The sequence below is a fragment of the Leptinotarsa decemlineata genome, unplaced genomic scaffold (genome assembly GCF_025532065.1).
Source record: "Leptinotarsa decemlineata unplaced genomic scaffold, Ldec_3_MD MMD2_P_RNA_scaffold_7, whole genome shotgun sequence".
Lineage (NCBI taxonomy): Eukaryota > Metazoa > Arthropoda > Insecta > Coleoptera > Chrysomelidae > Leptinotarsa > Leptinotarsa decemlineata.
Window position 1 is genome coordinate 260,328 of NW_027412534.1, and position 27,321 is coordinate 287,648.

The 27,321-nt window shown below is 35.8% G+C and overlaps 1 protein-coding gene across 1 annotated transcript in view; it reads right to left on the reverse strand.

The window, feature by feature from the left end:
• The window catches only part of LOC111515717 (DBF4-CDC7 kinase regulatory subunit chiffon), a 31,032-nt gene extending 11,149 nt beyond the window's left edge, over positions 1 to 19,883 (reverse strand). Inside the window, exons 1-3 of the mRNA XM_074170142.1 lie at positions 19,742 to 19,883; positions 12,126 to 12,417; positions 1,630 to 2,219 (exon numbers count right to left, since the gene is read on the reverse strand). Of these exons, the coding sequence (XP_074026243.1) occupies positions 1,630 to 2,219; positions 12,126 to 12,338 (803 nt within the window). The 5' untranslated portion in view covers positions 12,339 to 12,417; positions 19,742 to 19,883. The remainder of the gene's footprint in view (positions 1 to 1,629; positions 2,220 to 12,125; positions 12,418 to 19,741) is intronic.
• Positions 19,884 to 27,321: the final 7,438 nt, after the last annotated feature.

Sequence of the window (27,321 nt, forward strand, 5' to 3'; positions counted from 1 at the left end):
CACAAACTTTCACATTTATAATATAATGTAACGAATCTGAAGCCGTCCCTGACCGATACACCGGCCAGCGAACAAACACATGACATCACCGTAAAAGGAATGCAGTCGGCAACCGCCGATTAAACTCTAGTTGAGTTCTGAAACAACTATAGAATTCTAGAACGATCGTTACCGATATATAAGGCCGGCTTGTCGTCCCAAGAGGGCAGTTGAGTTCAGAAAGTGAATCGAGCGGTTAAACAAATAATTCAAACAGTGAAAATAAATTAAGTGCTGAGTGTTATAAATAAATTAGTTTGCGATAGTGAAATATTGTTACTTCGAACCCGAATGAAAATCGTAGCACTGAAAATCTCGGCCACGAAAGCTTTAACCAATTCCTCAAGCCTTTTCATACTTTAATAATAATTCTCAACATCTACCCAGTACAACGACAACTTTAATTAATCTCATCTTTTATCAAAAAACTAGACGCTTTCTCAATTCTGTTCTAGATAATTATAATCCCAGCAATTTTTTTTATTTTAGTCGTGAATATCTCCAGAGTAGATGAACGTAGCCGGTTTCATTACACCGGAAATTCAACTAACAGAAGCAATGAAGTACATCGTTTTCCGTTTTCCGTGCGTTTTAGACCGTTTTTCGTGCGTAACCGTGACATACTTGACCAACTGCGGCACGAAAGCGCTACACAAAAAGCGATACGAAACAAAAACGATCGTTTTTTTAGTGTAACGTTTTTTCGCGTAACGCTTTTTGTGTAGAGTTTTCGTGGAGCAGTTGGTCAAGTATGTGACGATTACACACGAAAAACGGTCGAAAACGCACGAAAAACGGTCGAAAACGCACGAAAAACGGTCGAAAACGCACAAAAAACGGTCGAAATCGCACGAAAACGGTCTAAAACGCACGAAAACTGTCTAAAACGCACGAAAACTGTCTAAAACGCACGAAAACTGTCTAAAACGCACGAAAAACGGTCTAAACGCACAAAAAACGGTCTAACACGCACGAAAAACGGTCGAAAAAGCACGAAAAACGGTCGAAAACGCACGAAAAACGGCCTAAAACGCACGAAAAAGGTCTAAAACGCACGAAAACTGTCTAAAACGCACGAAAAACGGTCTAAACGCACAAAAAACGGTCTAAAACGCACGAAAAACGGTCAAAAAAGCACGAAAAACGGTCGAAAACGCACGAAAAACGGCCTAAAACGCACGAAAAACGGCCTAAAACGCACGAAAAACGGCCTAAAACGCACGAAAAACGGTCTAAAACGCAAGAAAAACGGTCGAAAACGCACGGAAAACGGTCGAAAACGCACGAAAAACGGTCGAAAATGCACGAAAAACGGTCGAAAATGCACGAAAAACGGTCGAAAACGCACGGAAAACGGTCGAAAACGCACGGAAAACGGTCGAAAACGCACGGAAACGTTCGAAAATGCACGAAAAACGGTCGAAAATGCACGAAAAACGGTCGAAAACGCACGAAAAACGGTCGATAACGCACGGAAAACGATGTACTTCATTGCTTCTGTTAGTTGAAATTCCGGTGTAATAAAACCGGCTTTGTTCATCTACTCTCCAGCTAGGCCAGAAAGTCATATAAAAATACTAGAAAACTTACCGTGAACCCGGAGTTTCAAATTTATAGTACTTTTGATTGTCCATTATGAACGCTTCTGCGTGGGTTCTTCTCTTCTTCTTGTTTCTTCCACTAGAACAAGTACTATCCATTGAGTGGTCATCTTCAATCCTAAATTTCTGAGAGCTAGCGATGGAGTTTTCATTATCGCTGCAGGACAATGAAATACTTTCATCATTTTCAACTGAGCTAGTAATGGTGTTAACTTCATCATCAACCTCTTCAAATTCTTCGCTAGATTCGTCATCCTTTTTAGGAAACAAAAAATTTGTCGCCTCATTGTTCAATCTAGTTAGTTCGGAGTTGCGCATTTTTTTGAATTTGACTATAAGAGCTTTCTCTTTCTCTTCATCTCTCTTGGGAGATTTCGACTGCTGCCTTCTTGTTGCTCCCTTTTCTTTCACGCCAACGCCCGATCGCGGTTTTGGGGAAACTACTTCGACTTTATAGAATGTTTTACAATTTGTAGTCGGTGGCGGTTCATCTACCGAGTGGCGCTTTTTACCTATACAAGTTCTTTTAGGTCTTCCGGAGTTCCACAACTCCTCCTGGATATTTTCTCCAGTCAATTTCTGAAAAGAAGTTCAACGTGAAAAATTATATTCAAATATTTATTTCAATGATGAACAAAAAAGTTACTAACACAGTTTGACATAGATAAAACAGTTTTTGTTAATTTTACAGTGCACTGTCAAGTTTAAATGTAGATTTTCTATGATATACGAGAGGGGGTCTGAAAAGTTTCCGATTTCAACACGAAGATGGCAGCACTAGTGAATAAAAGCTAGTGAGTTTCGTTGTTCATCTGTTGACAGTTACTCACCAAAGTTTCAGCTATTTTGGACGCGCAGTTGTTGTGTAACAGTCGTTTGAGTGAGTTGATGTAAATATTTTTTATAAAAATTTCAAATCCAATTTCTTTGGGCTCCCTCACATATCGGAATAGAGAGCAATGAGAAGGCCGACAGTTTAGCCAAGGATGCCACAGAACTTCAAGAGTCCACAACCATCTAAAACCGCATATCAGAAAAGCCGTAATATCCAAGCGGCAAACAAAATGAAACTTATCTAAAGCCAAACTTTCACTTAAAGTTAGCGGCACTCTCAAAGGCCAAAAAAACCAATACATAGAAATGAACCGGCGGCGAACTAGTCTATGTGGACTGTAGCCATCTGTCGCTCCCATACGAACGACAACTCTCAGAAGTTCAGAAACTTGTGCGAGCTAAGGACTAACGAGGTCTTACGTTTTAACATGTGATTTGTAACACGGCTGCAGAATCATCCCAGCTTCAACCAGATTAATTCTCTCGAGAAAAATATCAGGTCGAGGCGGGAATCGAACCTACGGCCTTCCGATCGTGAGTCGGGCGCACTACCACCGCGGCCAATTCCACAATTAGATAATTTTTACTAACCGAGTTTTATGATTGGCTGAAAAGTCATAAAACTAAATTTGAAATCATGTTACGGTGATGAATCAATGTTCAGTTCAGGAACTGATCCCAATTTGAGTATTAAAATTTGATATTGGTGCAGTTATAATTACTATAAATTTTTGTCATCTGTTTAAGATGTGGCGTCCTTGGACAATTACTAATAGTACTAATAACGAGTGTGATAACAACTTAGACTTTTTCCAATGAAGTGATTCCAATAGCGATTGTGAACAATGCGAAAAAGAGATACCAAGAAACACAGAGAGTATGTGTCAATGTATATAAGAATCTACATATCAAGTTTGGTTTCGAGGGAAACAAACTATTACAAGCAACATCAGATATGACCGAAATTCCTTTCTCAACTGTACGTAAAATAGTCAAAAACAAACCTTATGAACACAAGACGCGATGTGATACAGGATTACCAAAACCTTTAGATGTTCATTCAATAAAATAATTGAAAAAACAATATAAGACTGATACAAAAGCAATGAGATTCGTACAACTGAAATCATAAGGAAGAAATTGAATACTTCCGGCCATAACGTGAGCTGCTGTGACAAAGAAACTAAGATTCAGATTTAAAATAATAAACAAACGTCAAGCAATGATGGTAAGCAGAAGAATAGTGGAGTTGCGGAACAAAGACTTGGAACAAATAACTAAATATATACAAGAAAAACGGCAAATTTTCTATTTGGACGAAACTTGGTATGACACTCACGACACAGTTACGAAAGGGTGGACTGATGGTTCGAGAATGTGTACGCCTAACATGCCTGCAAACAAAGGATCGGATCATTGTGCATTGCGGAGGAAGTGAAGGATGGGTTCCGAATTATTTGAAATTATGTGGAAAAAAACTTAAAGACTGTAATGCTGACTATCATAAGAACATAAAAGCTAAGATGAAATACAAAGTTTTTACATGGATGAAAATTTGTATTTTGAAGATAACTATACCAAAAACCAACTACTTGCAGTTGTAATACCTAGCAATGTCAGTATTTTAAAACATAGAATCATTTGCATGAAATCCACAAATTTCACCTGCGACGTTCAAAAAAAATTATCGCTTTAAGAAAAAAAAACCAAAAAAAAAACGATTTCAGTCATGAAGGAAATAACAGTTTAAAATTTATCGGCTAACTAGCGAGAAGGAGAAAATGATTATGTAAGAACACTTGTGGGTCATATATTGTTATTTCAAATACAGGACCACTGTACGGAAATCTTGGATAAGATAAACAGCCTAGGTCATAAAGACTTGTAGATTGGAGACAGTAATCTAAACAAAAGGCTTTCGAAGTTTTGCTGAGTGAACAATTTTGTGGGAAGTCGGAATTCTGAGACTTGAAACCGAGCTTAGCGTCCATTAAAAGAAAAAGGCGGGGTTATGGGTTAATTAATCATGATTCGACTAATTGAAGTTGACCCCGAGAGAAAGAGAGCCTCCCGGAATTGGTCGAGGGAGGTGACGAAGATTTTGGAACAGGGAAACGGATCTTGAAAAAGTGGCCGGCGAGAGGCAGTGGGAAAAGGAAAGTCGTGGACGGAGGTCTTTAAGCGTAGGGGAGCGAGTTAAAAGATTTTGAAAAAAAAAGTCGCGACGCCGCGTATCGAGAGGATAGAGCGGAAACAACGCGCGGTCGAGCGTCTTATTTGAGCGATAATAAGTAATGTTTTAAAGATTGGAGAAATAGCGCGATTTATATGGGTTTATTAGGGAAATAAAGAAGTGTTAATTTGAGCGTATGAGCGTATATCTGGCGGATTTATAGTAAAATTTCGGAATAATAATTTTGTCTACCGTGGCCGGTAAAGCGAGTGAATTCTCTCTGTGAAGTGAGGTTTTTCCACGACATTGAATAACGGATTACTACATCCACTCGAGATCGAAACCAGGCGTAAAAATAATTTTCCAAAATTTGATAAGAAGGTAATAGAGCTAGTTAAAGAAGAAGTATCTAATATTACCGAAGAAGACTAAAAAAGTAATTTTTGTTGAAAAAGACTATATGTCCGATTATTCTCCTGCCTGTATCACAACACAACAAAGTTTTTGTTTCGGGGTTGAAATTAGATGATTTTAATGTATTTCCACGTGTTAAAACCGAAAGTGACCATGAAAATTATATATTAGCTCTTGTTTTCAAGATATAGTATCATTATATTATACAGGGTCCTGCAACAGTGGCGCGGTGTTCCATATCTCTATATAGGAAGCAGATAGGAATCTAATTTTCTATAATATTACCTTATTGCTCGAGCTCGACAAAATAAAAATATTGGCGGTCACACAGGGTGTTCGATTTTTTCTGGGCGGATCCCAACTGTGTCTTTTTGAATGGCAACCTATATTTTTTATCGCTTTTTCGGTTTCTTCATAGAAAATAAAATAAACTTTATGTATATCTGCACTTCGAAAATATTGATGGTTTTCGAGATATCTAGCATGACAGGTTTTTTTTTCCAATATTCGTCACTCAGAATATTTGAAATTATAAAGTGGTGCCAAGTCCAGTTGAAATTTTTTTCTGGTCGAATATTCTACATTGGTAACTCTCTCAAACGATATATCTGAAATCGACCTGTGATATACAGGGTATGAAAAACCGCTTGCCAAATATTGTAAATGAAAATTTGCAAAATCTTCCTTATATTAAATGGAACACCCTGTATATTATTGATCCATAAGAAGCGCCAACGAAACCTCTACAAATTTCATTAAGTATTCCCTATGGCTAAGTTCAATAGTTTTTCTTAAATGAGCATTTCTTTCGAAAAATGGTCATTTTTTCAAAGCGAAATCCATTTGACGACTGATAAGAATATACAAAAAATACCCTTTCCTTAAAATATCGCCCATTCCTAAAATTACCTGTTGCTAGATAAACAAGTTGCGAATTACACCACAAAATGGACGTTCTTGAATAGTTACAATAATTTCAAAAATCTCGGAATTTGTGTCATATTCTTTCGGTCTAAAACAACCTTTCAGCGAATGAAATATTTATTGGAAATCAAGTAGTCTGGCAAATGACAGAACAAAATATTTGGCTGCAAATGAATATTGAAATTTTTAGTCAATCGTGAAGTTGAACTGTCGGTATAATTTCATCAGAATGTTGTTATCAAAAAGTGATTTGATTGATATGATTTTCATATTAGGTGAATCAGACAGAAATTGTTTATTGGCAAGTAGAATTTATTCTCAACGATATCCAGATAGAAGGCATCCAGATGAAAGATCTTTCCGAAAGGTCTTGGGACGATTCGTTGAAACTGGATCTATTAATTATTCCAAACATGAGCGCATCAAGCCAGCTACTAATGAAGATAATGAATTGCAAGTTCTTCTTGCTGTTGAAGAAGATCCTAGTAGGAGTCAACGACAAATTGGGGAAATAGTGGATATAAGTGAGAGATCAGTGCAACGAGTATTGAAGAAACATCGCTTGCATCCATACCACGTTCAGTTACACCAAGAACTACTGTATGCTGATTTCGAGAAAAGAGTGAGATTTTGCAATTGGGCCATGAACAAATAATATTTTATGGTCGGATGAATCGACATTCCATAAAAATGGATTTGTAAATGGACATAATTACCATTATTATGCGACAGAAAATCCTCACTTATTGAGACAGGTGGATTATCAACATAGGTGGTCGATAAATGTCTGGGGAGGCATCATTGGAGAATATGTAATTGGTCCATACTTTTTTGAGGGACATATGAATCTCAATTTCTTACGAAATGATTTACCAGGTTTGTTAGATGATATTCCTCTTGACCCCCGCAATAGAATGTGGTTACAACATGATGGTGCACCTGCTCACTATTCGGCAGAAGTGAGAGATCATCTAAATGAAGTATTTCCCAATAAATGGATAGGACGGAATGGGCCTGTACGGTGGCCCGCTAGATCACCAGATTTGACGAAACTAGATTTTTTCTTATGGGGATACATAAAAAATATGGTTTACGTTGAGCCACCAACTTCTCCCGAAAATATGCGACTTAGAATTACGAATGCTTTTCGCAGCATTACACCAGCTGTCTTGCGCAGGATAGAACAGTCTTTCAAACATAGACTTCAGCTCTGCATTCAAGAAAATGGAAGACATGTTGAATATATTTTATAAAAGTTTCATTATCAACCTTAATTAAACTCTCCCTTTTGTAGTTTTGTAATTTGCCAGTTGACAAATTTGAATATCTAGAACTCAAGCACGATTTATGAGTGAAATTCTGCATCCAATGAAAAAATAATTTTCCATTTAGCAAAAAGTGATAGGTACATACATTTATTTCGTTAAAAAATATTTGTTTGGACACCTTCTAATGTACAAAATTGAAACAAGATATCTTTCGTATATTTTTATCAGTCGTCAAATGGATTTCGCTTTGAAAAAATGACCATTTTTCGAAAGAAATGCTCATTTAAGAAAAACTATTGAACTTAGCCATAGGGTATACTTAATGAAATTTGTAGAGGTTTCGTTGGCGCTTCTTATGGATCAATAATATACAGGGTGTTCCATTTAATCTAAGGAAGATTTTGCAAATTTTCATTTACAATATTTGGCAAGCGGTTTTTCATACCCTGTATATCACAGGTAGATTTCAGATATATCGTTTGAGAGAGTTACCAATGTAGAATATTCGACCAAAAAAAAATTTCAACTGGACTTGGCACCACTTTATAATTTCAAATATTCTGAGTGACGAATATTGGAAAAAAAAACCTGTCATGCTAGATATCTCGAAAACCGTCAATATTTTCGAAGTGCAGATATACATAAAGTTTATTTTATTTTCTATGAAGAAACCGAAAAAGCGATAAAAAAATATAGGTTGCCATTTAAAAAGACACCGTTGGGATCCGCCCAGAAAAAATCGAACACCCTGTGTGACCGCCAATATTTTTATTTTGTCGAGCTCGAGCAATAAGGTAATATTATAGAAAATTAGATTCCTATCTGCTTCCTATATAGAGATATGGAACACCGCGCCACTGTTGCAGGACCCTGTATATATGTATATTGAGTTTTCAACAAATGAAATATTTCATCACCAACAGTTGGTACACATGTTTGTTTACATAACACCCCTCTCATCAGCTGTTCTTAAGTAGTAAACATAACCTATGTGAGTTTGTTAATTGTACGCACGTGGTTGCTATTGAAATTATCGTGTGAAGTTGATTTTTAAATTAATTTAAGTGCTGATCTGAAATGCCTCGAAAGTGTGTGAATTCTGTCGATAGCTTTTGCTATATATGTGGTGAAATAACATTTAAGGCTCTGAAACGTAAAATGACACCTATCGTTAAGACAGCCTATGAACATTATTTTGGTGTGAAAGTTGGGGACCAAGATAAATCATGGGCTCCTCATATATGTTGTAATTCTTGTTCTGTCATATTGCGAGAGTGGCTGAAAAATAAAAACCGGGCAATGGCTTTTGCAGTACCTATGGTTTGGCGTGAGCCTACCAATCATACAGACGACTGTTATTTCTGCTTAACTCCTCCCATTAAGCAAGGTTTATCTATGAAGAAAAGAGGAACGGTTAAATACCCTAATCTCCCATCTGCTCTTCGGCCTGTACCACACTCAGACAATTTGCCAGTCCCTTCTCCACCCCAAAACTATGAAATTTTAGAGGAAGGTGATGAAGACTGTTTAGAAGGAGCAACCCATCCTTCTACATCCTATGACCCTGATTTTGAGGTAAGCGATAGGTCTAGTGATCCGCACAGAATTAGTCAAGCAGAGTTGAGTGACCTTATAAGAGATCTTCGCTTGTCTAAGGAAAAGGCTGAGCTGTTAGGGTCAAGACTACAACAGTGGAATCTTCTAAAACATGATGTGAAAATATCTCAGTACAGACAGCGTCAAAAAGATTTGCTTCCTTAATTGAAATTTGGTGGTACAAACTTCTTTTATTTGTCAAAACACTAAGAATAATGTTTTTTTTTATTAATTTTGTACTTAAAATATTCTAAAAGAAACATAACAATATGGTTTTATGTACTTTCACTTTTCACGTATAGTATAACTACTCTTTAAGATTAAGTACTGTGTATCTCAAAAACCGGAGCTAATAAAAATTTTTCATTGTTATTTTCGTTTTTATCACCCCAAAATTAGTAGGAATTGACTAATTTAGTGTAGGAAACATTCAAAAAAATTTTTTTTGTTCTGTTGTGATTGGTAAAAACTTATTTTTATGAAACCGTTTATTCCAACTGCTTAATGATGAAATTCCAAGTTACCTGTTTGGATTTAGACAAGGAAGATATATTATACATCCTCTCACAATTCTGACGAATAACATTGAAACAACCAAGGTGAACAACAACAAAACGGCAGCGTTCTTTCTGGATATAAACAAAGCATTCAATAGTATCCGGCACAAGGGTCTTTTATTCAAACTGCATCAACTGGGTTGTCCTCACTATATAGTACATACAATTAAGAATCTGCTAATTGACAGGAAACTGAGAGTTGAAATACTGAGTAGTTTTTCAGACGAATTCATCCCAGAACAGGGAGTTCCACAGGGTTCACCGCTCTCATCATTGTTATATAACTTATACAGCTCTGAGATTTATCGGCACCAACAAGGGAATATCAACCCCTTCAGGTATGAAGCATATGATCTCCAGAATGCAGATGCGCGCGATCAAACGCTAGACAAAGTTATTAGCAATTCGGAACATCTTGCAACAATAACAAAAAACTGGTTGAATAAATGGAGGCTCCAACCAAACCCATCTAAGTCTCAGTTCATCATATTTAATCATCGGAATTCCGCAACTTCACCAACAACCAACATTTTCCAACATATCTTACATGCCAAATCGACAGTTGATTATCTGGGTGTTACGCTTGATTCCAGACTAAACTTCAACAGCCACGTCAATAACAAAAAAAAAGAAAGTGATTGCAAGGGACGCACATTTTACAAGTTTGACAAACCCGGGAGCAGGTTTCTCAATATCAAACATTGAGCCTTGAAAACAATTAAAATATCTGAAACTACGGCTATCAGGAAAATAACAAGACTAAGGCATCCCAATAACCCCAAACATAACCCTTCAAACCCTCTGCTGAACCAAGTCACTGGTATTATCCGTATCGAGGAAAGACTACCGTCACTTACTCAGAAGTTTGCTAGAAAAGACGACAATCTAGAAATCATTAGAAAGTATGCTGTGACAAGAAACCTCCATGCAAGAGTACGACATCGACACCCAACAGAAACACTGGTAGAAAAAGTAACACAACTTTATTGATGAAATTGTTTTGTTTGTTCATTTTTATATTCATAATTTTTTTTGTGATATTGTAAAATAAGCTCTGTAATTTCAAAGCAATTTAGTTACACGGGAGGAAGTACTTTGGTCCAATTGAGCAAATTTGTAATTTCATTCAATAAATTACAATTATTATCATTATTATTGTATAGTTTGAGGTAGTATATGTGGTATGTTTTATTACCGCTCATTGTTTTTTGTCGTTTTATACTCTAAATCAGGGATCTCCAAACTACGGCCCGCGGGCCAAATCCGGCCCGCGACAGCCAATGATTACCTAATTGTTGTTATTATTGCTATGATAAGTTGAAGAAGAAAACACAGAATGATAATCACTCGGTTTTATTTACTTGTGAAGTAAAACTTAATGACAGAAATGATAACAAAGAAAACTTAACTTAAGTATCTAAGTTTAAGCATATTAATAACTAACAAATAATTGAAATGAATCACAGTAAAACAAAAACACTAATGAGATTTCTGTAATTGTGATTTTCCACCGACAATACTTTGTAGTTGTGTTAGGAATCACACGTTAAAAGGTAAGACCTCGTTAATCCTTAGCTCGCACAAGTTTCGACTTCTGAGGGTTGTCGTTCGTAGGGGTGCGACAGCTGGTTAACGGAAAAAACAGATTTTATTCAGATTTTTTTTTAAACAGATAGACAGTTTCGCTTCCTTCGCCTTTCCTACGCAGACTAACTCGCAGTTGCGCCGCTAGCCTTTTTATATGCAATTGCCATCTCGAGGTGATCGGAATTCACTAGCTAGAACCAGAACTTTCTCGAACCAACGCGGTAATTCCAAATATTTAATTACGCCTAATGCCACCTAGCGGGTAGCTGAAAAAGATAGTACATAGTACCACTACTCGCCACTAGATGTCGTTAAGTGTCACAACACACAATAATTATTTAAATACAAAAAAAAGCGTAAGTTTGCTTAGGTCACGCACTTTGCGACTATCCTAGTCTAGTAATATAGTTAAGGGCAGAAATTGGCCCTTGGAACAAACTGAAAAAATCATTATGGCCCGAAGGCTTCAAAGTTTGGAGACCCCTGCTCTAAATTAACCCGTTTTAAATTATTCTCAGTTGCAATGTGTATTTCAGTACATTTATTGATTATATTTCAATTATAATTTAACTTTGTAATTCATACTTTAAATGGGCTGCCCGTAAATAAATAAAAACCATTACAGGAGCATACTACGCATTACAACTAGACAAGTTGAAGGCAGAACTTGCGGAAAAACGGCCGCATTTGCAGAAAAAGAAAATCCTGTTTCACCAAGACGTGCACTGTCTCACATCTCAGCGGTTGCCATGACGAAATTCCACGAATGACGGTTTGAACTGCTTGACCATCCACCTTATCCACCAGATCTAGTCCCAAGCGACTTCTTTTTTTTCCTTCAACTGAAAATTGCCCTCGGAGGACAGATATTTTCGTCAAATGAAGAGGCAATCACTTATGTGAACAATTATTTTGCGAGAAAAAACCGAATACTATTTGGACGAGTAACAGAAATGGGAGCCTCGCTGGGAGAATTGTGTAGAGTTGAAAGGACACTATGTCGAAAAATTGTTAGCTCGGAAACTTTTCAAACTACCCTCGTAATGTCATATCATTACGGAAACTTTTCAAACTACCCTCGTAATGTCATATCATACAATATGATTTTGAAATATGTAATTGAATAACTTACAGCCAATGCCCGTGTACTAGATCGCAACTCTCGGTATTCCTTGTATTCGGGATGTATCGGTTCCGCATGAAAATTCAAATTAGGATGATCTTCTAAACTATCATCGTCCGACGGTGGTGTCATGTAACTAACATTTCTTCTTGATCTCAAGTGATGTCCAGCGGTATCACAATCAGTTGACGGTAACGGCGACGACTTCACTTGATCACACATTATTGAACGTGTACGTGTTCGGGAATGGTTCGTTTTTTCCACTTTGGAGACAATTCTTCAAAAGATGTTTCGTGTACTCCTGAAATATTGAAAATTATAGGTATTTGTGCTAATGTTGCACAATTCCAATGGAGAAGGTTTTAGAAATAGCAGTATATAATCGACTATTAGCGTTTATTGACAAAAATCAAATCATGTTTATCAATCAGTCTGGTTTTCGAAAAAAACATTCTTGTGAAACATCACTACAGTTATCATTAACTAAATTTACAAAGAAACAGATAAAGGTAAATATGTTGTAGCTGTCTTTTTAGGTTTCAAAAGGGCTTTTGAAATGATTGATAGAAGTGTTTTGCTTCAGAAGCTGAGAAGATTTGGGGGGGGGGGGATAGTTTATGATTATGTAACTATTTATCAAAAAAGAAACAGAGTATGTGTGAACGATTATTTCTCATCATATACAGGGTGTCCCTGGACTTCCTCTTTTCCTCTCGGGAATGTATAGATGGGGTCAAAATATCACCAGTACTTCATATAACTTTTTTTCCTAAAAGTCTTCGTAACCAAGTTACGGGTCCTCGAAGTTACAAAATGAAAAATGTTTTTCTTTGATAACTTTTCAAGTGAATATTCAAAATCATCCAAATTTTGGTAATTGACTAAACAAATGAATTCCGTCGATGAGCTTTCATGCAGGAGTCAGTTGTTTTGCTACAAAGTCAGGAACGGACTACCCCCGATGGTCCACACCCCAAAACTTTGAAATGACAGATATTTTTCAATATTTTTCAACAAAATAAGGTTACTTGGACAATTTTATGAATAAAAGTACTCGTGTGGAAAGTCGATCGGAGCAACGAGTCTTGATAAAAATGTAGTTCTACTCGACGACATCAAACCCGCTCGTCCACCATTATTTGAAATGAATAATTATCAAAGCAGAAATAATAATGATAACGTTAATTCAACAACATTTATAACAGGAATAATACAAAGGATGCTAAAATGAAGTCGTAAACAAAAAGTACAGTACCTATATGGAAGTTTAAGTCACAATTGTGATAGCAGATATTTTTTCAAAAGAAATATCAAGTTCTGTAGATTCGTGGTGTTTTTAAACTAACAAGCTACTCTACTATGAAATATCGAATTCATTCCATATTTTGTATGTACATAATACGTGTGGAATAATCACGTTTCGTGTTGATCAGTTATCTGAATCTCATGAAACTCAACATTCGAATGTTTCAAATTCTTCTTCACAGCTAAACTGTTGAGGAGTTTCACTGATAATTATAATTTTATGGGAGGAATTCTTTAACACGAATCTAAATTTAGCTGAAAAAACGCACATCGGAAAAAATATTTACTATACTAATAAAAAGCAAACGAATGAACTACAAAAACGGCTGCACATGATCAGGTGAAAATGATCCAGGGAATAATTATGTACCATTTCTTTCACAGATGTTGACAAAAAAACTTTTAGAAAGTTTTGATAAAAAATGAGAAACTGGAATGCGATTTTGTTTTGTTGAGTGGTGCGTTGTCATATGACTATCATTGTATTGTCAATATTCTATAGGATATTTTGAATTTTTTTGATATGGCCGAACAGTTTACATTCAATGAATATGCAGATATGCATGTATTTTATGGACGAGCATTTTGTAATGCTGCAGAAGCTCGTCGTCTGTATTCCGAGCATTTTCCCAACCGAACGGTACCGTCAAGAGAAACATTCGAGCGTGTTGATCGCAGCTTGAGGGAGACAGGTATGTAATAATTGATAATTAATTTGAGCACGTTGTTTTATTTCGATATTATTGTAGGTACACTTTTGCCAAAACGAGATGGTGAGGGCGCTCCTAGGACTGTACGTACCGTTGTATTGGAGGAAAATATTTTGGAAGCCGTCGCTGATGATCCTTCAATGAGCATCAGAAATCTATCAGAACAGTTCCATACATCCAAGTCCACTATTCATAGAATAATTAGGGAACAACTGCTCCACCCATTTCACATCCAGAAGGTACATGCCATGACACCTCAAGATTTTCCAGCACGACTGGAATATGCCAATTGGTTCATGGATAGGCAAAGAGAGGATATGACTTTTATTAATCGAGTTTTATTCACTGATGAAGCATGTTTCAGTAGAGATGGAGTTATCAACTCTCATAATCTCCATATATGGGCCGAAGAAAATCCCCATGGGATATTGCAAACCAAACACCAACGGAAATTCAACGTGAATGTTTGGGAAACCATCTTATAGGACCATTCGTTCTACAGGACCGATTGAATGAAGAACGTTATTTGGAGTTCATTCAGAACGATTTGAATGGACTTTTGGAACATGTTCCATTGCAAACCCGAAGAGATATGTGGTTTATGCATGATGGCGCTCCTCCTCATTTTAGTTTGATTGTGCGTGACCATCTGAACCATATTTCCCACAATAGATGGATTGGTAGAGGTGGGCCATATTTATGGACATCGCGGTCTCCGGATTTAAATCCATTGGATTTCTTTCTGTGGGGGCATCTAAAAAGCCTTGTTTACGCTACACCTATTCACACAAGAGATGCATTGTTGAATAGAATAACATTACATTGTGAAGCCATACGAAACGACCCTGGAATGCTATTTCAAGTACGGAGAGGGTGTCTTCGCAGACTAAGAAAATGTATAGAGAGAGAAGGTGGTCATATCGAGCAGTTTCTGTAGCGGATTTTTCATTTCTGTTTGCTCTTGAGGCTCTTGAGTTTCGTTAGTTAAACGTGTTTGCATTATAAAAATTCGTTATGAACATTTTACCTATCATTTCCGTTTTCCTTAAAAACTAATATTTTCGAATAATGGTAGACATCTCAAGATAAATGTTGTTGAATTAACGTTATCATTATTATTTCTGCTTTGATAATTATTCATTTCAAATAATGGTGGACGAGCGGGTTTGATGTCGTCGAGTAGAACTACATTTTTATCAAGACTCGTTGCTCCGATCGACTTTCCACACGAGTACTTTTATTCATAAAATTGTCCAAGTAACCTTATTTTGTTGGAAAATATTGAAAAATATCTGTCATTTCAAAGTTTTGGGGTGTGGACCATCGGGGGTAGTCCGTTCCTGACTTTGTAGCAAAACAACTGACTCCTGCATGAAAGCTCATCGACAGAATTCATTTGTTTAGTCAATTACCAAAATTTGGATGATTTTGAATATTCACTTGAAAAGTTATCAAAGAAAAACATTTTTCATTTTGTAACTTCGAGGGCCCGTAACTTGGTTACGAAGACTTTTAGAAAAAAAAGTTATAAGAAGTAGTGGTGATATTTTGACCCCATCTATACATTACCGAGAGGAAAAGAGGAAGTCCAGGGACACCCTGTATAACCAATCACACAGAAGTACCACAAGGTAGTGTGCTTGGTCCTCTATTATTCATTCTGTATCTGAATGATATACAATTATTTGGAGACTGTGAGTTCATCAACTTATTTGCAGATGCTACCTTATGCTGGAAGAAACTGTTGGCAGAATGAATAAAGTTCTAGAGAAAGTAGAAAAATATCAGAAAACCGATAAAATCAAACTTAACGTTAAAAAAACAAAAGTAATGATAATTACTACTAAATTCAAATATAATCAAATAAATACAAACGACATAAATATAAAAATTGAAGATGAACGTATAACAATAGTAACATCAGTGAAGTATTTGGGATTTCAACTTGATAATTGCTTATCATTCGACTTCCACTTCAAATATATTGAAAAAAAGATGGCAGAAAAATTATATTTCTTCTCAAGAATCGCCAATAACTTATCAACAGATACAAAAACTTTGGTATATAAATCAATAATCCAACCTCATTTTGACTACTGTGCATCTATTTTATTCTCTTTTAATTCGAACAGAGTGCAACAAATACAAAAACTACAAAATCGAGGAATGAGAATAATTTTAAAATGTAATAGGTATACACCAATTTATACCATGCTATCTGCTCTACAATGGCTCTCAGTATATAAAAGATTATTCTATTGTACCATGGTTTTCATTTATAAAATATCAAATAAAATGACCATACTTGCTATCATTGATAACTTTCATTTCCGTGTTAGGAATCACACGTTAAAAGGTGAGACCTCGTTAATCCTTAGCTCGCACAAGTTTCGACTTCTGAGGGTTGTCGTTCGTAGGGGTGCGACAGCTGGTTAACGGAAAAACAGATTTTAAACAGACAGATTTTAATAAGGACATTCATCACCATTCTACTAGGCACAACAGTCACATTCATATACACACATCGGAAAAGTCTAGGGATATTTTTAAAAATGGCAATAATTTTTTTTTAGATCGCTTTACGAAAAAAAAAAAGTTGACGGGTGATTATTAAACGAATGTAACTTATAACAAAGTTTATTAAATGGTCAAAAATACTGAGTGCGCATATAAGCAAAACTAAAAAAAATATGGCTCTTCTTTGGCACCCCGAAAAAAATCATAATACAAAAAAAAATTGGAATCAGTACAAAGTATGGCCTCCACGCTGGTTTATTACGGCCCTACATCTATCGTGCATCGACAAAATGAGATTGTCAATGTCTTGTTGAGGTACATTTGCCCATTCAGCGATTTAAAGCTCTCTCAATTGAAACGTTGTGTGAATGTTCCCCATATGCGGAGTAATTCTTCGTTGAAGCATGTCCCACACATGCTCGATGGGATTCAGGTCCGGTGATTGTGCTGGCCATGGCAATACATCAACTCCTTCGTTGGTGAGCCAGTCAGTCACTAGACGCGCGACATGTGGACGAGCATTATCGTGCATTAGGTGGAAGTTTTCACCAACAGCACCAGCAAACGAATGGACGATAGGTAGAAGAATGGTGTCGAGGTACTGTCGAGCTGTGAGGGAGCGATTTGGAAAAACGAGATCGGTTCTGCCGCCGATCATGATTCCGCCTCATAGCATTACTGTACCACCTCTGTATGTGTGGACTTCCTGGACGTGTCTCAAACGTTCATTATTTCCAGGTCGTCTCCACAGTCTTACTCGACGAGAATCTGGATGAAATCCAAATCTGGATTCGTCTGTAAACAAAACTGTGGCCCAATCATTTGCATTCCAGTTTTGATGTTCTTGACACCACTCTAATCTTCTACCGCGATTGCCTCTCGACAAAAATGGACATCTAAGTGGCCTTCTGTTGTGGAGATCTGCTTCATGCAGTCGATTTCTGATAGTATCACGGTTATCTTCTTGCGGTTAAGACCAAAAATCGGTCTTGAACTGCAGTTGTAGCGCGTCCTCGCCCTGGATGTTGTTCGGCTGGACTGCCAGTTTCACGGAAACGCCGCCACAATCGACTGATAACACTTTGGGAGACCCCCAAACGAAGTGCTACATCATTTTGTCGCATGCCACCTTGAAGAAGCCCTACAGCTCTATTCATTTCAGCCAATGGTAAGTGATGGTGTTCCATGTTAAAGCACAATATTTCCAGTTTGATTGCTGAGCAAGAACTGCATAGAATGTACAAACGCGACACTTTCAGATTATTCATTTTAGCCGAAAACCTACAGTTTGTAAAAAACTTGATAAAAGATTAGTTACCGTTTTTGCAGGCTTTGTTCAACCCATAGAAATCTACAGGGTGGTCGAGCGTATCAATTTAATCGAAATTAAACGACCTCATGCATTTATTTTTATGATATTTAGTATGTTATAAAAATATCCCTAGACTTTTCCGATGTGTGTAAATAGAACAAATACATGAAATAGTATGAGCAGTTCATTTTTAAAGGTTTTGTCCGATTTAATGATTTACCTGATTCAATTAAATCTACTCCATCATTAAAGATTTTCATGAGCGAACTGTTAAAATATATTCATGATGGAAACTGAAAAATTTCTTCAAAAGTTGAGTTAAAATTATGTATGTATATAAAGTTGCATTATTTATAAATTTTTGATTATATTATATTTTAAGTTACCTAACCTGTATATTAGAGAATCCTAATTCAATAAAAATAAATTACAAAGAAAATATTTTCAACTTTTTAGTTCGATGTTCTTTAAAAACGTGGTTTTTAGTCTTTTTAAACTATATTTATTTTATCTTAACTTTGGGATCAATTAGCCGTATATTGTTTAGAAAAATGACCATTGATATTTTCCGATTCCGGAGAGGGAGCCTGAAAATCAGCTACCAAGCCCAAAGCAGCAGGCGCTGCCTTATTTGTTATCCTCCTTTGTAACCCAAGGAAGTTACGTACAGCGCCATCTGCTCGCGAATAGATCAAGAAATATCAATGAGATTACGTACAGCACCATCTGCCAACAAATAGATCAAGCAATAATGTCGATATATCAAGGAGGTTAGGTACAGCGCCATCTGCCCGCGAATAGATCAAGCAATAATATTGATATATCAAGGAGGTTACACACAGTGCCACCTTCCCGCGAATAGATCAAGCAGAGTTACAAACAAACATACATGCATACATACAGGTGAAGCTTATAAAAGCGTGTTAATTAAAAAAAAACAGAAAGTTTCAATTCTCTTTTCTTCATAATGATTTCCTATCATGTAGTAACTGCAACATCCATAAATTTATACCTCACATCGGTTATAGATAAAATGTAAGAACAACCTTTGTAAGAACAACTTTTAAAACTGTTAACACATTTAGATATCTTTTGACGCAAACTAAACCAGAAAATACGGTTGAAAAAACGAAAGATTATATTTACAATATACCTTGTTCCCGAGGAAAAAGTTATATAGGTGAGATCTCAAGACCACTAGATGTGAAAAAAAATGAACATCGTGAATAAATAAAGAGAAGACAGATGGCAGGATCGGCATTATGTTCTTTTAGCAGGTAACAAGTGTATTTCAAATAGCTCTGTAGAAATGGATTATACCTGGTTGCCATTACTTAGAAAGAGAGGTTGAAAAAGAAAATATGAACCTTCACTGCATTATCATTTCACATCATGCAATTACTTTGCCTTGTGTGTAATCGTATCATGCTAGTCATATTTGCATTTAAACATAGATCAGTTGAACAGCACCATGTGAATAGATTATTTACTATTTCAGTACAATCGCTTTTTAGTAGGGAATCATTCTTGTTAGAAATTATAAGTGATGTGTCATCAGCAGAAACAGCATAAATTCCATTGAGATACAACAAAAACAACACAGGACCCAGAACTGAGCCCTGTGGTACACCTTCCTAACTTTTATGCATCTCACCGACAAACCAAACATGCTAAACAGCTGAAACTGTAGAGACTTCTTCGAGACGACTGTACCAACATAGTAAAATCGCTACATAATTGAATGTACGCCCCACTAAAACAAGATTAGATTTGAAACCTACCTATGGCATCGACCCCGTTCAGATTCAAGAACGGTATACTATTATTTTCCAAGAATCCGTTCAGTGATCCATTCAGAGCAATATAATTGGCATCTCCCCCGATGAGTTTTTGGTGTTTCTTCGATTGTATGTGATCCTCAACGTTGTTGTAGGGCAGGTTGCAAACTGCGCAGTAGCCAGATTGAAGTGCTGGTATCCTCGGTCGTCTGGTCCTAGTCTTACGTGTCATGATTTGGTCATCTGCCGCTTCACTCACGTCATCATTCTTCAAATTCGATTTTGAATTTCTCAGTCTATTTCGATTCGTTCTGTCTAGTTTTCTGACGTCGCTCTGGTCTTGAGTATAATTGAAATTATTTGACAAAACATTATCAAAATAGGATCTAGTTCTCTCCAACATTTCATTACATCATTTCTGAAACAAAAACATAGTTAAAAGGTCTACATATACAGTGTGCAACAACGAAAACTCAACAGAGCCGTTTTTGAATATAAAAAGTAAGATTTTAAAAAAAAGCTCGGACACGTCGATTTCTAATTGAAGGGGGACACCTTTCAGACTAATCAGATTTTTTGTAGTACGCACCCCCTCGGAGAGGTGCGTCCGACGACCCTTATTTAGATAGGGAAAGTAGGTCGAGTGGCACCTTGTTTTAAAGGTCTTTCGAATACCTTTACAACTCTGTTAAAAGAAAATTTTTGTAACGATTAGTTTTCGAGATAATTTGAAGTTAAAATTGCCATGTTAATAATACATTAGACAGACCACTCGGTAACTTGTATGCCTAAATAAAAAATTTTTCGAGCAGTTCTTCTTATCAGTTTTTTGTTAAATAAAATCCCTTTTTTAAAATCAATACCCGCTCCTCTTCTTCCAGTTTCCATTAGTACATCGTTCGATTGTTTTGTTTAAACAGGTCGTGTATTGTTATTTGTTTAAAAATGCCTTACACTACTGCTGAAAGGGTTATTGCTTTATTTTTTGGCAACGACCAAAAGGCTAATAAAACATCAATTTTATTTAACGAGCAAAACCCTGGTAAACACCTAAGCAGAAATCACGTTTTGGATTTGGTCACAAAATTCAGGGAGGCAGGTTCGGTTTTAAATAAGAAATGTTCAGAGAAGGGTAGTGAATGACGATGATGCGATTGGAGTGATTGGTCAAGTCATCGCCAATCCCAGGTTAACTACCAGAGGTTTATCAGCGATGGCCGGAATAAGCCATATGAGCGCATGGAGAATCCTTAAAAACCACAAATTCCATCCTTACAAAATTAAACTTGTTCATGAACTCAATGAGGATGATTTTGACCGAAGACAGGAGTTTTGTGAGGGCATGAGTGAGAGATTAATGCAAAATCCCGAGCTGCTTTATAACATCTGTTTTTCGGACGAAAGCTCATTTCATTTAAGTGGTTGCGTGGACCGTCACAATTGCCGTTATTGGTCGGATGAAAACCCAAGACAATACGCAGAAATACATACCCAACATCCCCAAAAGTTGAATGTCTGGGCCGGAATATTAGGCAATCATATTATAGGTCCATTTTTCATTGATGGAAATTCAACCGGTGATTCTTATTTACAACTTCTTGAAGAGGCAATACAACCTCGTATAGTTGAAATCATTGAACAGGATCCAAGATGTCAATATGAATTTATCCATTTTCAACAAGACGGTGCACCACCCCATTATGCCCAGCAGGTTCGAAATTTTTTGAATAATCATTTTGAAGGACAATGGATTGGCAAAAGAGGTCCAACTGAATGGGCAGCACGATCACCAGATTTAACACCACTGGACTACTTTTTGTGGGGATATTTAAAGTCTAAAGTTTATGCTACACAGCCAGCCAATTTGGATGAATTACGTCGTAGAATTATTGATGAATGCCGAGCTATAACTCCTGAGATGTTGAATAATGTAAGAGCAAAATTCGAACAAAATCTTTATTGTTGCATGGAGCAAAATGGCGCACATTTTGAACATTTACTCTAAATTTCCTTTGTGAGTTACCCTTATTAAGTGTTACTTTTTTGTGTGTGCTTTAAAACAACAACAATTATTGGGATTTATTAACCTTAAAACAGTTTTTTAAACTTTTCTGTGTCATCAGCATTCAAGGAAATCAGCAGGTTGTATTCGTTGTGTAAGTTTTTAGTATGATTCACTTTTTTATCAGAAGCATAAAATATCCACGTCAAAAGGCAACCTTCATAAGGAGGTGCCAGTCAATTTACTTAAAATGTAAAGGTGGTAACCAACCCCATCCCCCGAAAAAATCTCCTCGTAATAAACAAATAATTCTTACTTTTTTACGAAATCAAATGGACACGTATTAGCAGGTTGTCATAAAAAGCAAAAATTTATTTTTTTATGAAAGTTCTGAACGGAAATTGTACCTTAAAAACCTTATTTTCAAAAGAGTTGAACTCAATAAAAATACTTTTAAATTTTCAAATTATCTCGAAAACTAATCGTTACAAAAATTTTCTTTTAGCAGAGATGTAAAGGTATTCGAAAGAACTTTAAAACAAGGTGCCACTCGACCTACTTTCCCTATCTAAATAAGGGTCGTCGGACGCACCCCTCCGAGGGGGTGCGTACTATAAAAAAACTGATTAGTCTGAAAGGTGTCCCCCTTTAATTAGAAATCGACGTGTCCGAGCTTTTTTTAAAAATCTTACTTTTTATATTAAAAAACGGCTCTGTTAGGTTTTCGTTGCTACACACTGTATGTTGAAACTTTATTATAAATTTGATAGGGATAGTATGAAAACAGCAGACATTTATTTTGAATTATATCCGGAAAGAACAGCCGGATAGAACATCAATCGGTATTTTGGACAAATACTTGCCTGAGTACGGTGCATTTCAAAAAACCATTGACAGACCTCGTATTTTGAATAAAATCAGCCAGGGGGTTATACAATCATAACGTCATGATGTTGAACTACATGTTAATTAATGACCAAACCAAAGTTGTGACAGTTTATAGACGTACCTACAGTGTATATGTCGTTTTAACCCGAAGACAAAATATAGGAAATATTTTGTCTTCAGGCGTCAAGGGCAAGATCATGTCATGGATTTTATTATGCATTAAAACCCAGAGAATCTAATTCTCCCTATACAGCAAAATGCACCTATTTCTGAATAATATTCACAATACAAGTTATTAGGTAGGTAAGTATCTTTCTCCATAATTCAAGGGGTAACTTCAATAGGGGTAGGTATAGGGTGTTCACGTTAAGAAGAGAATGACGTCACAAGATGACAAGTTACGGCGATGCCAACATGTGCACTATTTCGAACTTTAAAATATTTTTGTACTGTTGATATGTTTTATTGCTATTATCCTTACTTACTTTCAGTATTTGTTGAGACTATTTCGACAATGCTTTAGTCATATTGAATATACGCAGGTCTTATCAAAAGAAATGATTAGTTCTGAAAAGAAAAGAAGGACTGGCAGTTTTCCAGTTTTTTTCGACTCGGCAACGTCTGAAATTTTACTATCAGTTGAACAACTTACAAAATGAAATGTTACCAGTTTCATTGCTGTTGAACGCATTTCAGTGGGAATTTTAACGTTGTTATGTTGGATATACAAAATTACCAAAAATGACGTCATTCTCTTCCTAACGTGAATAGCCTATACATCCTATTATACTAAACGTTGTTCCTTTATTGTATTTAATGGTCAAACCTTAAGGCAATACTGTCATGCTAGTGGTAAAGTAGCCTCTACTAAATTTTGTTTAGTAGTCTGGGCCACAAGATCCTTTTTTTTGGAACTTCTGTCCAAGGGCACCGAAAATTATGATCCCGGGCTCATTCGATTTGGAATGACCTCTAGCAAAAATTTCAAGAGGAGCTCGAAAAAATTGCTCAAGACTCAAAATACAATTTTCTCACGATCTTGGTAGAAAGTAAAGGCTCGATTAAATGTCATTTTACTATCACTCACCTACTTTTAGCACTAAAACTATTTTTGAAGTTGATTTAGATAGCAAATGTTCGAATATGATATTTTATGAAAGAATTATGTTTTTATTCGTTTTATATTTAATTTAGGAAATCAGGCTTACAAACAAATTGTTTATTTGTAATCTATTATCGTATTGACAATAATGCACTGCAAAAATTGTCTCATTTCACAAAAAAAATAACGAATTCGATAAAATGTAAATACATAAGAGAGGGCAATGATTTTCACATAAATCCCGTCAAATATAACCGCTAACTCACCTTCTTACTTGGGGCTAAAACTTCATAACAAACTTCCCGAATCATTCAAAACTACTGATAGAATTCAGGTTTTCAAAACCACCCTTAAAAGGTTTTCATTACATCATAATTTTTATACCATAGATGCATTTCTCAATCTTCCTTAATTTTTTTTCTCTATCACATTAATTTAATGAAGCTGTAGTTGAATGAAGTTGATATGTTTTGTCCATCATTATATGTCTATGACAATCTTTCATATTTTGTATGTTTGGTTTAATTTTATTTCAAGTAATATTTCACGTATTTATGTGCAAAATGCTATTTGACCTGTCCTAAAACTTTGTAAGTTCTACAGGATTAGAATTGTCGTATGTCGTGAACCTAACCTAATAGAATTTGTCTTTGCAGTTATCCATATTTTAACAAATTTGTAGATACCTCACCCCACGATAAGGGGTGTAGACACGCCGGTAAATTCTACGAAAACAAATCTCGAGAAGTCTGCAGAGAAACTCTACCACCAATATTTACATTAATTATGGGTCTGGCATACCTGCCTTCTCAACATAAAAGTCAGAAATGTTGCAAATAACAAAGAAAACGGTCAAAGTTGCCTGCCTGCAAGAGTTATAAAATTCTACAACAATTTTACAACGTTGCCCAAGTATCAATGTGACGAATATAATTTGTTTTTATTTATCAAGCGACTGCAGTAGGCCATATTTCAAAATATGGGAAATAAAGAGAGGGGAGTAGACGAACTAAATCACGAAATCCTGATTGGTTTATGTGGCAACTGCCAAAACGGATCCATTCGTCAATAAAATCAGATGGTACGTAAAAATATGGCAACGCTGCATTATCATCCCAGCTGCTAGAGGGGCATGGTAGTTAAGGGAAAGAGGTTGTGTACATTGTTGCCATGTTTCAATAAGCAACTCCCTATTTACAGAAATTACGCAAGATTTTATTGGATCCGTTTGAAAAATGGAATGCAATTACTTTCAATCCAGTTTAAATCTGTTTCAAACACAATATAATATATAAATAATTACGTCATCTTTTATAATTTCCAAACGGAAGAAATGCTTGAAAAATAATGTGAAATATCATTTTTACACTTCCTATTCCAAATGAGATGTATATTTTCTGAAAATTAATGTCGTTTATAAACTCTTCTTTTTTTAATCGCTTGTTTTTCTCGAGTAGGTGTTTGTCAAAACTACAGAAGTGCTTCAGCTCGAAGTTCAACTCAATACACCTCGAACTAAACTTCTTGACAACTTTTTTTCTTAAAGAACGGCGTCGCTATGGAAAAAATTATAATTTCTTTCAAATAAGTGGGTATTGACTGATAGCACTTGAAACATATTTTCCAACTTACGAAAGTTGATTAGACAATTATCTATTTACTAATCTAGATTTTTATTGTGACACATGTTACTTCAAACATTACACATAACATTTTTTAATCTTTATCATAAAAAGTGTACTTATCCCAAAGACAATTTTGAACTATTGAAGCAATTTATCTGTCAAATTATTGCCATTTATGTTAGCTATGTTATTTATAATTTGTAAAAGCTCATGGCTTTACATTTTACTCAAATTTTATAAGATTGGAATTTTATCTTGTTAACTTGTATTTTTTTGTAAATCAAATTTACCTACAAGCATTTTTTAGAAACTATATTGACGAATCTTATCCTCTCAAAACTATTTTAGAAATTGTGTTCACGTATCTAAAAACTGTGTTTCTTGAGACTAATAAAATTATTATTATAATAGTCTGTTTTCCCAACAAATCACCATGGACAGATATAACATTCAACAACACGTGCAAATAATAAAATTGTTTCTATCAAAGTGGGTGTTATGTTCGAGCAACGTATCGCGCGCTTGTCCCATTTTACGGTCGCTTAATGAATGATCCGTTATAAAACATTCAACGAGTGTGGAACTAAAAAATATATAGTCTTTTGATTCCATATCTCTGTCCCCTTCATACAATATCTCTAACAAGAAACAATTGTTAAAATTGGACTTTGCAATCATTGATTTTTTAAATTCGGATAAAATCGCTGTTGGTTGATCTGGCAACAATGCAACGCTATAAAAGTAGAGTGAGGCAGTTTTATTTGGTTGAGCGGTAGGCAGTAAAGCAGGTCATTCCGGCCGTTTACCTATTCGTGCATTTATGCAGTTGTAGGAACGAATGCAATAGAAACTGCAATGGAATATTTGCGTTACATAAACTTATTTTATCCCTAATAATGGAAAAGTAACTGAAATTGGCAGTGAAACCTTTTCAAATTTGTCATTTTCACCCTCAACTCAATTCAAGAGGTTCAATAAGTGCATGCAATACAACCGATGTTTAGCATAATATGCAAAAAATACCATGAAAAATAAAATAGATTCTCAAGACTTGACATAAATCCACTGGGTAATAACCTAACCTAAATCTCTAACTTGACGTTTCAAAACGTAGATCTGTAAATAATAAAATTTCAAGCAAGAAACAAAAAAAATTTTAAACAGTAAATAGTAGTTTACGTTTAAAACGCAAAATTCACCTCAATATTTCTCTATTGTACATACTGTTATTTAGTTTGGATCAAGTATAATGGCCCTCGAATAAAAACAGAATTATCTTAAACTGAACTGAACACTTGGATAACGATTTATAACAACAAGTTTTTTACAATATAAGCACCAGTAAACAAATAAACTAACCTGATTTCATTGTATTAATTCAAGTTGAGGATTTCACAAAACCAATGAACTGTATAAAAAATACATTCAACGCTTTATTTCAACTCGAAACCTCAATGTTGTTTTACAATATATCGCTGACACGTCGTTTATATTCAGCTGCATTCCACTTTTATAAACACGAACTGGGAGAACGGCACCGACTGGCTCTGGCTATTCACTGAATCACGGCCATTATCCTACGCTGGCTTCTACACGCCCTAAACTGAGCTGTCTATGATGTATTAGCGTTCACTTTTTATCTGCATGAAATACTGGTCATTCATACGTCGGAATATATCACAAACACAATTACTATTTGAAATATTTATGGAAATCCACAATTCACGGCAAATTCAAAACAAACTCCAATCCGCCACCATAAAGATGAAGCAATTAACCAATAAGAATAAGCGAAGGTGGCGCCACCATCGTTGATGATCCCTGTTTCTTCGAAAAGATGACACCGACAGAGGAGTAAGGAATGGAATGTTTACGGAAATAATCGGTGGAAGGAGATAGCAATTGTAATTTTATGTTGAGTAAAGGTTTCCCGGCGAAGTTCAATATTATTCAGAAAACTTTTCCT